The following is a 13900-nucleotide window of genomic DNA, read 5'->3' on the forward strand; positions in this document are numbered from 1 at the left end:
AAGCAGACCTGAATATGCATTTTGCATGGACTATACCTCAGGACTATGGCTCTCTCTTGTCAGACACTTCATATTAGTTCTCATGGAACTAAATGCCAGAGATGAAGCAGCACTCATCTTTAATGAGGGGAAAAAAAGACCATCGTTGTCTGAGGATAATGGGAGTGTTTATGAATACATGGAACCTTGTTGTGAAGAAAAGACCCCACCAGCTGGCATATTCAAGATACAGATATTGCCAAGTAGTTAAAATGAATCCAGACCTCAACCAGATTGCCCGTGTTTACATTTCAACTTCCAAGCTATGATTCTACAGAACCTCAAGAGGCTTCTTTTCTCTTTGGAGCTTAATTACCACTAGCATTTAAGGTTTGCTTTAAAAAGCCAGGCGCCTGATTTCGTTAAACTTGGGTAGAATTTATGAAAATCCAGTTGACTTCTTTCGGATGCCAATCATGAATCTCCAATAGCTACTTATGAATCCCTGTGAAATATAAAGAGCTCCATAAATATGAATGGATACGACAGACTATTATTTGAACTAGCATATTTTTCTCATACATTTAAAAGAAATAATTGTTATCAGTTTTAGTTTATAATCAGACAAACATTCATCTCTCCTTTTCCTGACTGAACGATCCAGCCTCTGTATTTATAGCATGAATTCAGTTGCACACATAAAAGTAACGGAATGCCAGAGCTCTACAGGATATTCATGTTGGGTTGGCAATGTCGATGCTTCATTGGGAGAATACACTAGGAACGTTTGGCCATGAAAGTCTTCAATTATTAGAAAAAGAACACAGCCCACGTGAAACAAAAATGTTTTATTCATAAATAGAAAGATGTAATGCTACTATTATATTCACTTGTGTACTTACCCCTTTGTCCCCTCTTGCTTTTGAATTGAATTTCACAGTCTTTAATCGAGCACGTTCTTTCTTCTCAACCCTGTCAAAAATATTAGAAGACTACATAAAACACAAGTCAGGCAAAAAAATGTTAAAACAATTAAGCTGGAATGAAATAAAACATACAAAATTTGGCTATAAAGAATTTCAGAACTAAAGCTAAATTGTGCATACAACACCATCACAACTAAGACACAGAGTGGCATTTTAGAAATGCTGTGTTGGGGTGTATGTTCTGTTACGGGGAGAAATGAGTGGTTGCAGTCTGTCAGCGAAGGCTACGTGGGACATGGCAAGGGGTGGCACCACCTAAAATTAAAATAAATTAAAATTTAATTAAAATTAAAATTTGAGACCTAATTAATATGATTCCCTGAATTCTGGGCATGGACAGATGAGAACTGAACCTGTGGGAGACCAGAGAGATTTGCATACTGGAACTGAAATACAAACATTGACTATAGAGAAGAGAAAAGGGGAGAACCCCACTGAGCCCAAAAAGGGGACGATGGCTCAACCCTTAAGAGCTCAGGAGGGCAAGTGGATCACTGATTGTGTAAAGTAAGGAGACTCTGTGACTGTACGGAGGGGACTAAAGAAAGACCTTCCAGTGGGTGAGAGAAGGAATTTGAGACTAGCTTCTCCTATATCTGGATAGAGAGTATCCTACGCTGGAGTCAAGATGGCTGCAGAGAGGATGGAGACCTGGTTGAAGAAGTGACACTGAAGGGGTATGAAGAGCAGCATTGAGATGGATCGTAGACTGGTTCCTGGTTGGAGCAGCGAGACCCTTAGACTGACAATTGACAGATGCGCAAACCAGAACTGAGACAATCATGTTGGGACATTCATAATTTTGCAAGTATTTCAGAAAAGGGTCTGCAACGTAGATCCCATTTTACAGTATGTCACCATGAAGATACCAGCCACAGCTATGCCTTGAAAGAGTACCCATTTTATATTCACTTAATTACATTTAATAGAATGCTATGAGATATCCTCCAGCACAACTGCCTGGGTCTCCACCCAGGAAGTCGCTTGAGACTATCTTGAGATAAAGAATGTATGCAGACTCAATTGTTCACTAAATCCAATGCATAAGGGAAGATTTAAAAGCCATGTACCCTTTTGTGCAGGTCACCAAATGAGACAGTCTATCAGATTTCCTGAAGGTGTTAGTAACTTCCAAATAGTGCAAAGGACCTGATGTACACAACTTAAGAAAGGCACGGCTTATTCCTGAACTTGATAGTCTTGGAAATGTTCAAAGAGAAACCACCTAGTTTAGATGAAAACAGTGTAACTACCTTTGGCAAGAAAGAGGAAACTGAGTGAAGCCAAACAGAAATCAGCTGCAAAGGATAAATAGTAATACAGTAGATGACGGCAGATAAAGACCTGTACGGTCTATCCAGTCTGCCCAACAAGATAAACTCATAGCATAAGGTATGATGTGACACTACATATCTATACTTCATCTTGATTTGTCCTTGCTATATTCAGGGCACAGACCATAGAAGTCTGCCCGACACTGACCTTGTTCTTCTACTACTGAAGCTGTCATCAAAGCCACACTCCAGCCAATCCAAATCTGTCCATCCACGGTCAGGGTACAGACTGTAGAAGTCTGCCTGGTACTGGCTTTGCATCTCAATTACTGGAGTTCTCATCTAAGCGCTGCTAAGTTTGGTTCCATTCTTTCCATGCAGGATTCCTTTGCGTTTATCCCATGCATTTTTGAATTCCGTTAGTATTCATCTCCACCATCTCCCCCGAGAAAGCATTCAATCCTCTCTGTGAGAAGGTATTCTTGACATTATTCCTGAGTCGGCCCCCCTATAACCTCAATTCATGTCCTCTAGTTCTACCACCTTCCCATCTCAGGTAAAGGTTTGTTTGTATATTAATACCTTTCAAATAATTTAATGTCTGTATCATTATCACCTGTCTCTCTCCTTTCCTCCAGGACATATATCTTTAGGTCATCAAGTTTCTTCTCATGTGTCTTGTGGCGCAAATCCCATACCATATAACTTCTCTCTGAACTGCTTCAAATCTTTTTACATCCTTAGCAAGACAATGGCCTTCAAAACTGAACACAATACTCCAAGTGGAGCCTCACCAATGATCTGTACAGGGTCATCAACACCTCCTTTCTTCTGCTGGTTATATCCTACTGTACGCAGCTTAGCATACTTTTGCCCAAGGCCACCGCCTTGTCACACTGTTTCATCACCTTGAGATCCTCAGACACCATAACTCAAGGTCTCTCTCCTGAGCTGTGCTTATCCATCTCTCACATCTCAAAAAGGGTCCTTACAGGAGAGAGCTGGAATTCCAAGACTTGCCTAGTTGAGCAGATAGCCATCAAGGAAACCATCTTCTGGGTAAGGTCCTTAAAAGTAGTGTAATACTAAAGGCTAAAACAAGAACTGACATAGTATCTTTAAGACCAAACTGTGGAACCACTGCCCGCAAGGGAGGGTGAATATGCTTGAGTGTATAATATCCACATGCAAAGCCAAAGAGACACTTCACTTTCCTTGGAAACACAAAAGGGCAGCTCTTGAGAGAACTGATGGTCAGACCCTTATCCAGCCTTCCTTGAAAAAAGGGAAAGGGAAATGGGATTTGATATACCGCCTTTCTGAGGTTTTTGCAACTACATTCAAAGCGGTTTACATATATTCTGGTACTTATTTTGTACCAGGGGCAATGGAGGGTTAAGTGACTTGCCCAGAGTCACAAGGAGCTGCAGTGGGAATTGAACTCAGTTCCCCAGGATCAAAGTCCACTGCACTAACCACTAGGCTACTCCTCCAAAATGGATGTAAAGTCTACCTGCAAAGGCAAAAGATCACAATCTACACACTAGTGCACAAACAGCCTCAAGACCTGGACATATTTTAGGGATGCAGAGGACCCAAAGGACTTCAGTACAGTTGCTATGACTGATACTGAATATCCCTGGCTCTTTAAACAATTTCTCTCAAAGGAAAAGCCATAAGTCAAAAGGGATCCGGGTCTTGCCGCAGGAGACCCAGACCTCTTGGAAGTGGCAATGGCTCTCCCTCCAGCAAGTGGATGAGATCTCCATACCATGGCTGACGCAATCAGTTGGACATTATCAGAATGAGGAGGAACATGCAATCCACTATCTTCTGAAGGATAAAGCCACCTGTGGCCATGAGAAGGGGGGGGGGTGTAGAAGAACAAAGTGGTTCCTTCCTGGACTAGGGATGAACCAATATGTCTGTCTATCCTAGCTAACCTCAACTCCTTCCTGTGGCTGAAGGAAGAGGAACATATCGCATGGCACCCCCCCAACAGTTCGCTAGGAGTTAGAAGGCTCAGTTCCCATTCTTGTGGGTCTATCTGCTGAGAAAATGTGCTTGTGCGCTCTGAACCTTGACAACATGCATTGCTGAGAGAATATAAGTGATGCCATACTGGGACAGACCGAAGGTTCATCAAGCCCAGTATCCGTTTCCAACAGTGGCCCCTCCCTTCCAGATTCCTCCCCCCTCCCCCCCCAAGTACTGAAGGAACTCTTTGGGTATTTTTTTTTTTTTTTTAACAGATCCTTTATACAACTGCTTCCTTGAAAGCTGGTGTACCTATGTTACAACATGAAAGCATATCTTGTACCTCTGCCCTTGAGAATGCCTACATGTATATAAATGTAGTGCTGTGTAAGAAGGGCACACTTTTATGCAGGTGTTATAATACTTATTTCTGCAAGCAAAATGATGTTTTATGAGTAATAAACGTTTATAAAATTACCTCCTAAGTACCAGATTAAATTTAGGAATAAAGGTATTTTCAACGCAATTTACAACTGATGTTTTTCTTATCCTTCAGCGCAAAAAAACAGAAGAAACCAGTCTTCACAAGAAACAACAACGAACAAAATAGCGAAGATGACTAAAAAAATAAAAAATACAAAATAAAATGAAAAATACAAAATAAAAACACAGAAATATAAAAAAATATATTGAAATATGTGTATAAAAATAGAGCGGCGACACTTTGGTTGTTGAAATTAAAAAATAGACTTTATTCATCGGTGGATAGCAAGGAGAAAGGGACTCCCTGCTATCCACTGATGAATAAAGTCTATTTTTTAATTTCAACAACCAAAGCGTCGCCGCTCTATTTTTATACACATATTTCAATATATTTTTATATTTCTGTGCTTTTATTTTGTATTTTTCATTTATTTTTTTATTTTTTATTTCTTATCCTTCAGACATCACCTATGAAATGACTCAAGGAAACAGGAAAATGAGCAAAGTGTACCTGCGCTTGCTTGGTATTACTCCAATTTCATCACTCTCTCCATCCAGTGTCACTTGTCGTGCCTGCCACCATTCATCATCGGCAGCATTGATAACGTGCAAGATGTCTCCAAATTTGAAATTTAATCCTTGGCTGGGAAGGCCACTGTCTTTTGTCTTGTCGTAGTCAAAAAGGGCTCTAGGTTTCGGAGAGAGGGAGGAAAACCACACATTTATGGTATGTGCAGATCAGTTTTGAAGATAATAAACTAGTCCTACTAAACTTCAGTAGATAAAATAACTAAGACCATGGCTTCTTTGATAGAATGAAAACAACATGTGATGAAACCATTTGTGCAAATGTTTGCTCAATTATCAACTGAACTAAGGAACTAGAAATGATATAAAAAGACATCTGCAAGAAAACTCCTTTATTGCTGCTTTTAACTTACTAACAGTTCTAACATGGTGGCTCCTATTTGTGGCAAAATTAAAATTTCATATAATTAAATTTATTTTTAATACACCTAGTTAATTTAAAACAGTCAACAGCCTACTAGTCACATTCCTCACCACCGAGCTTCTCATTTTCCCCACCAAAACCCACCTCCCCGCTCCCCCCGTTTTCTATTTCTGTTGATGGCTCTCTCATTCTCCCTGTCTCCTCAGCTCGAAACCTTGGGGTCATCTTTGACTCTTCTCTCTCCTTCTCTGCTCATATCCAGCAGATTGCCAAGACCTGTCGTTTCTTTCTTTACAACATCCGTAAAATCCGCCCCTTTCTTTCCGACCACTCTACCAAAACCCTCATCCACACCCTTGTCACCTCTCGTTTAGACTACTGCAATCTGCTTCTTGCTGGCCTCCCACTTAGTCACCTCTCCCCTCTCCAGTCGGTTCAAAACTCTGCTGCCCGTCTCATCTTCCGCCAGGGTCGCTTTACTCATACTACCCCTCTCCTCAAGACCCTTCACTGGCTCCCTATCCGTTTTCGCATCCTGTTCAAACTTCTTCTACTAACCTATAAATGTATTCACTCTGCTGCTCCCCAGTATCTCTCCACACTCGTCCTTCCCTACACCCCTTCCCGTGCACTCCGCTCCATGGATAAATCCTTCTTATCTGTTCCCTTCTCCACTACTGCCAACTCCACGCCTTCTGTCTCGCTGCACCCTACGCCTGGAATAAACTTCCTGAGCCCCTACGTCTTGCCCCATCCTTGGCCACTTTTAAATCTAGACTGAAAGCCCACCTCTTTAACATTGCTTTTGACTCGTAACCACTTGTAACCACTCGCCTCCACCTACCCTCCTCTCTTCCTTCCCATTCACATTAATTGATTTGATTTGCTTACTTTATTTATTTTTTGTCTATTAGATTGTAAGCTCTTTGAGCAGGGACTGTCTTTCTTCTATGTTTGTGCAGCGCTGCGTATGCCTTGTAGCGCTATAGAAATGCTAAATAGTAGTAGTAGTAGTAGTATTGCTTTTGGCCAAGGAGAGATAAACACTATCTACAAACCATCGTATATACACATCTTGCATAGCCATCCCCTGGGCTGTGCAAGTGGTGTGGCCACACAGGGCACAAGAGAGATGAGGGGGCACAAAAATTGCACACTTTCCACTGTCTCCTCTGTAGTAGCCACAGTGCAGCGGATGGGGCATGGGCACTAGGGAATGCTTCTGGATTGGGATGCTCCTGACATTTTGATTTCTAAAATCTGATAAAGTTAAATATTATACACAGATAAATCTCTCCAATGTAAGATGCTAGACAAAGAACGCAATTTTTATTCAGTGACTGAAATGCTCACATGGTGAAATAAAATCGGTCTCATAACTATTCAGTCTTTCCCACGCTACATCACTATAGCAACAGATCAGAGCAACTATTTCTTTATCCTAGGCTTTATATACAAGCAATCAACACTATAGCGTTACCTGACAAGCTGCTTTAGAATGGAAACTCCGTTTTGCTCCATGTTATGCCTACTTCTGCAAATATGAGGAATTCTAATTTAAGGGCAGCACTACATTGTAAGACTCTTATAGGCTGCTGCGTATACACACACACACACACACACACAGAAATACATACTGTAAGGAGTATGGTAAGGAGCATGCAGGAAGAAATAGGCTGGGGAGGAACCCCAGCTACCAAAAAAGGAAAGAAGATACTGGGGAGGGACCGATCCTGCCCAAGAGGGACATAAGGGTAGAAAACTACAAGTCCCAGAAAGCCCCAGGAGAGCACCTAGTAAAGAGGAGAAATAGGGTGCACATCCCAGAAGCTCCAGAAGGGGGCCAACCAAAAAGGGAGAAAGCTGAGGCTCCACCTTGGTGGAAAAGGTGGTGGAATAAGTGGGCGGGGAAAGAAAAGCCCCAGAGCCCGGTTAATGAGGAAAAAGGGAATCAGCTGCAAGAGGGGTGGGGAGAGGAGGAAATGGACTGGGCTCCTGAGGAGAGGGAGGGAGATGAGCCAGAGGAGATGGAACAAGGAGAACCAGAGGATGTACCAGAGGAACCCATGGAGCTGTTGGCTCTGACTCAGTCAGAGCAGGAGGTATAGTGGGCTGCCCGGGTCAAGCGGGAGGAGGTCAGGAGAATAAGGCTGACCAAGAGGGTGGGACCCGAGGCTTTGACCCCGCACAAAGCCTGAAGGCAATTGGGACTGTGTTGAAAAGAGCCTTACTGCAATTAGGGCTGTGTTTGAAAAAACAGTGCTGCCATTGAGACTGTGTTTGAAAAGCCTGGCTACTTTTTGAGGCTGTGTTTGAAAAGCCTGGCTACTTTTTGAGGCTGTGTTTGAAAAGCCTGGCTATATTTTGGGGCCTGTGTTTGCAAAGCCTGGCTACATTTTGGGGACTGTGTTTGCAAAGCCTGGCTATATTTTGAGACTGTGTTTGAAAAGCCTGGCTACATTTTGGGAGACTGGGTTTGAAAAGCCTGGCTACACTTTGGAGACTGTGTTTGAAAAGCCTGGCTATATTTTGGGGCCTGTGTTGGAAAAGCCTGGCTATATTGTGAGACTGTGTTTAAAACAGCCTGGCTCTAGTGAGAGGTGTGAGAAAGGCCTGGCTGTAAATTAACCTGTGTTTAAACAGCCCTGGCTCTAGTGAGCTGTAGGAAAAAAGCCTGCTGAAGAAAGAAAAAAAGGAAGAACAGGAGCTCTTAGCTGGTGGGGGCAGGGCTCCACCGCCTGGACCAGCAAGAGACTTTCTACAATACACTGGCAAGTAAGACACGAACTGAAACTTACGGCCAGTTAAAGGTCTTAATAATGAACAGCAAGCATGTAGTGCAACCCTAAGTTAACCAGCCAATTAAACTGGCCCTAAGTAACCTTGGTGTATGCAATCCCCAGAATGACACACCCTTCAATGGTAGAAGTGATTTGAACATAGTTCTGGCTGCTAGCAATTCCATTTGTAACATTTATTTATTTTTATCACATTTTTACCCCACATTTTCCCCACATGTTTGCAGGCTCAATGTGGCTCACATTAAACCGAGAAGGCAATCGCCAACCCGGTTATTAATCAATTACAATATATTGTGGTAAACAGAGAGTGTAGAAGAAGTTGAAAAGGAAAGGAAAAAGCGTCCAAAATAGTCCATTAATGTATTGTTTTGGAGGACTTTAGGATTTATGTTGGATCCTGGGAGTAGGCTTTCTAGAATAAGCTGGTCTTCAGTAATTTCCTAAAGTTAAGATGATTTTGGGTAGTTTTGACAGCTTTTGGTAAAGCATTCCATAATTGGGTGCTAATATGGGAAATGGGGTGTATCTTTAATTAAATGCACACAATGAGGTGCAGACTACACCATCAAAACAAGAGAATGCAGCAGAGTGCATTATGGGCAACTACAGGGGAAACAACTACAGACAGTGTCTCACACATGATTAGCATTTACTGATAGGACTCTCAAATGAAACACAGTAAAAGCAGCTGAAGGTGGTTTTATGCATACTCATTTTATGACCTCAGCGATGTCCGTTGCCATCATATTTATTGTAATGGCAACGTTAGACAACATCAATCATCTTCATCGGTCCACTATAAACTAATTCAAAACTTTTATAATTATTTTTATTTGACTTAGCTTTGTTCACATTATATAGGGCAGAGCTGACGCTAAAATACCTCTAGGGGGTGGTCCCTTGAGACAGCTCGGTCTCGGGCGAAACATATGTCGGGCATTTTACCCCCTGAGCTTGAGGATAGATGGACTTTTAAAAGCGAAGTCAAAAGCTAAGTCAAATAAAAATAATTATAAAAGTTTTGAATTAGTTTATAGTGGACCGATGAAGATGATTGATGTTGTCTAACGTTGCCATTACAATAAATATGATGGCAACGGACATCGCTGAGATCATTTAAATCATGAAGTGATAGTGGTTTGAAGCTGTGTATTAAAGTTACATATTAAGTTGTTGCTAGTTGGATACTCTGAAATTACCACTCTGGATTGTATGTTTGCTATCCAACAACCAGCTACAAAATAATAGCCATTGGTGTGGGTTGTACTCATTTTATGAGACACTCGCCTTCACTTAGCAAGGCTGCAATTGGTCCTTTCCTTTCCCTTTATTGAAAGCAGATCAGTCTTTGGATCAGGAATGCTGACTGGTTTTTAATGACTCAGAGTTGACCTGTTTTATTTTTACACCTTTTTTTTTAAAATATTTTCACAGTAATATAGTAAATGTCGGCAGATAAAGACCTGAACGGTCCATCCAGTCTGCCCAACAAGGTGGCCAGAGTTGAATCTGGCACTCAAGTTTTACTTTCGTGATTGGTGTTACTTCCCAGCCTCTGAAGCTGCCATCAAAGCTCACTCCAACAATGAGGCCATTTAATTTCTACTTCAATTGGATTCCATCCTTTATCTGTATGTTCCTCTGTGTTTATCCCATGCATTTTTGTATTCCGTCATCATTTTCATCTTCACAACCTCCTGTAGGAGGACATTCCAGGCATCCACCAACCTTTTCTTGAGATTTGTTTCTAAGTGGAGTGGAGGAGTGGCCTAGTGGTTAGGGTGGTGGACTTTGGTCCTGGGGAACTGAGGAACTGAGTTCGATTCCCGGCACAGGCAACTCCTTGTGACTCTGGGCAAGTCACTTAACCCTCCATTGCCCCATGTAAGCCGCATTGAGCCTGCCATGAGTGGGAAAGCGCGGGGTACAAATGTAACAAAAATACAATAGATACTATTGGAGATTCTACATGGAATGTTGCTACTATTGGAGATTCTACATGGAATGTTGCTATTCCACTAGCAACATTCCATGTAGAAGGCTGCGCAGGCTTCTGTTTCTGTGAGTCTGACGTCCTGCACGTACGTATAAGGCATCAGACTCACAGAAGCAGAAGCCTGCGCGGCCACATTGGTGATCTGCAAGGGCCGACTTCTAGTGGAATAGCAACATTCCATGTAGAATCTCAAATAGTAGCAACAGTGGAGGAGTGGCCTAGTGGTTAGGGTGGTGGACTTTGGTCCTGAGGAACTGAGTTCGATTCCCGGCACAGGCAGCTCCTTGTGACTCTGGGCAAGTCACTTAACCCTCCATTGCCCCATGTAAGCCGCATTGAGCCTGCCATGAGTGGGAAAGCGCGGGGTACAAATGTAAAAAAAAAAAAAAAAAAGTCTCTCACCCTGCAACCTCAGCTCATTATCTGTATTTTAATCATGAAATCATTGAAGTCAATTTCATGCTTTATGCAGTTCTATAACTCACCCAGGTCCTAAAGAACCACGGACTGGGCCAGCCTAATCAGAAAGCAGAACAGGAGGTCTCCTATGGCACAATTTTTAGGAGGGAGAGGCAAAAAGAAGCTGCTCTGAAAGCAAATAATAGATCCTAACGGTCACCCAAACTGAAAGAACTATTAAACTAAAGCTTCCCAAATTATGGTTGGGGTCATGAAACCTACATTTGGAGTTGTGACTTGATAGATGCTCCCCAAGACACTGAGCTGCCCAGGGTCACTTTAATTTGGGTTCTGGCCACAGAAAGATTGTTGAGCGCTGCTTTAGACCATATTTTACCCACAGGTAAGGTTCATAATTATCAAATAGTCCATTTACCCAGATAAATAGATTTGACCTAGATAAAAGGCCTTTGAAAATTGATATGTGCATTTGTGCACATGTGTGTACACATGCATAAACACACTACAGTTGGGGGTCATGGCCTGGGAGGGCTCTCCATAAGGATTGTGGCGCCATGTTAGGTGTTTTTTTTGTCTAAGCAAAGTTTTAAAGACTAATTAACATAGTAACATAGTAGATGACGGCAGAAAAAGACCTGCACGGTCCATCCAGTCTGCCCAACAAGATAACTCATATTTGCTGCTTTTTGTGTATACCCTACTTTGATTTGTACCTGTGCTCTTCAGGGCACAGACCGTATAAGTCTGCCCAGCACTATCCCCGCCTCCCAAGCACCTGCCCCTCCCCCCAACCACCGGCTCAGGCACAGACCGTATAAGTCTGCCCAGCACTATCCTCACCTCCCAACCATCAGCCCTGCCTCCCAACCACCGGCTCTGGTATAGACCGTACAAGTCTGTCCAGCACTATCCCTGCCTCCCAACCACCAGCCCCGCCTCCCGATCCTGACTAAGCTCCTGAGGATCCATTCCTTCGGCACAGGATTCCTTTATGCTTATCCCACGCATGTTTGAATTCCGTTACCGTTTTCATTTCCACCACCTCCCGCGGGAGGGCATTCCAAGCATCCACTACTCTCTCCGTGAAAAAATACTTCCTGACATTTTTCTTGAGTCTGCCCCCCTTCAATCTCATTTCATGTCCTCTCGTTCTACCACCTTCCCATCTCCAGAAAAGGTTCGTTTGCGGATTAATACCTTTCAAATATTTGAACGTCTGTATCATATCACCCCGTTTCTCCTTTCCTCCAGAGTATACATGTTTAGTTCAGCAAGTCTCTCCTCATACGTCTTGTAACGCAAATCCCATACCATTCTCGTAGCTTTTCTTTGCACCGCTTCAATTCTTTTTACATCCTTAACAAGATACGGCCTCCAAAACTGAACAAAATACTCCAGGTGGGGCCTCACCAACGACTTATACAGGGGCATCAACACCCCCTTTCTTCTGCTGGTCACACCTCTCTCTATACAGCCTAACAACCTTCTAGCTACGGCCACCGCCTTGTCACACTGTTTCGTCACCTTCAAATCCTCAGATACTATCACCCCAAGATCCCTTTCTCTGCCCGTACCTATCAGACTCTCCCCGCCTACATCTCGCTCTTTCCTTTGGTTCCTGGACATCTTGTGAAAAATGAAGTGTGCAAAAATCTTTTATATACATGTACACCTAAGAATTAATGAGCACACAATTGACTGTGTACCTAAAAAAACAAATGTCAAACGAACATGAAAATATGTCCAAAAATTGCTTTAAATGAGTACATACTAAACTTTTTTTTGAATGTGAACATCTCAGTACTGCTTTCAAACAATTGTGCCACCCTTTCAGCAGCAATTATCCATCACCAGCTTAATGAACTCAGGTCCAGCATTGAAAATAGGGCTTGAACATTGGTTCTCTGCAGTGTAAGAGCCATTGTATTAGGAGTGTGAACTGTTTAATTTTCACAGAGACGAGACGCTGCTCTGTCGGTTTATTCTTCACTTTGTTTTCAAGGATTACCTAAGGCTACAGTTCAGAAAGAGACACACATATTCCTTATACAATTGGATAGAGTTAAAAATCAACACAAGGTGAGAAGACTCCTGACGCAGGCCTGCATGGCCGACACACAGCTGTGTCGAGTCCATTTCTCCCTGCTATCCTTTGGCTAATAAAGTGTTTTAATTTTTTATGAACAAGTGTCGTCCTTTTTATTTTTTTATGTATTTGTATTTTTAAATACAAATTTGATATTTTCTTGTTTTTAATTTTTCATTATTTTTGTTTTTAGTCATCTTCGCTGCTTTGCTTTTTTGGCTGTTTTTCTTGCGAAGATTGGTTTCTCCTGTTTTTTGTACTAATTTTCAGTATAACATTAACAGTTCATTTCGCAGGACGTTGAGAAAGGAGGAGTGGCCTAGTGGTTAGGGTGGTGGACTTTGGTCCTGGGGAACTGAGGAACTGAGTTCGATTCCCAGCACAGGCAGCTCCTTGTGACTCTGGGCAAGTCACTTAACCCTCCATTGCCCACCGCATAGAGCCTGCCATGAGTGGGAAAAGCGCGGGGTACAAATGTAAAAAAAAAAAAAACATGAGTAGGCCAAAGTCTAACTTTTCTTCTGGAAAAGACAAAGATCATGAGAGTAGTTATTCATTGTCTAGCATTTCTATCCTTGGCATGGTATATAGTCCTGTGACACTGAATTCTGACCAAAGCACAAATAAAAAAAAAAAAAAAGGTTAAAAAATTCCAAGCTTCATTTTCATATAGCTTTATGCATCATACGGAGTTTAAGGGAGGTTTGGACAGATTCCTGAAGGAAAAGTCCATTGAACATTATTAAAAAATTATTATATATATAATTTGTGGGGGGGGGGGGGGGGGAGGTTTGCCGGGTTCTTGAAGCCTGGATTGGCCGCTGTCGGAGACAGGATGCTGGGCTTGATGGACCCTTGGTCTTTTCCCAGTATGGTGGTGCTTATGTGCTTGTGATATGCTACATGAATATTACAGACATGTATACTACATTTTAAAGGGGTTAGC

At 42.3% G+C, this 13900-nt stretch overlaps 1 protein-coding gene across 11 annotated transcripts in view; it reads right to left on the reverse strand.

The window, feature by feature from the left end:
* The window catches only part of DLG1 (discs large MAGUK scaffold protein 1), a 337516-nt gene that overhangs the window by 58510 nt on the left and 265106 nt on the right, over nt 1-13900 (reverse strand). For all 11 annotated transcript variants that reach the window (XM_030216925.1, XM_030216924.1, XM_030216923.1 and 8 more), the window contains 2 exons: nt 5211-5387; nt 882-951 (listed from right to left, as the gene is read on the reverse strand). In XM_030216925.1, coding sequence (XP_030072785.1) covers nt 882-951; nt 5211-5387 — 247 coding nt within the window. The remainder of the gene's footprint in view (nt 1-881; nt 952-5210; nt 5388-13900) is intronic.

Source organism: Microcaecilia unicolor, chromosome 10, assembly GCF_901765095.1.
Source record: "Microcaecilia unicolor chromosome 10, aMicUni1.1, whole genome shotgun sequence".
NCBI classification, from domain to species: domain Eukaryota; kingdom Metazoa; phylum Chordata; class Amphibia; order Gymnophiona; family Siphonopidae; genus Microcaecilia; species Microcaecilia unicolor.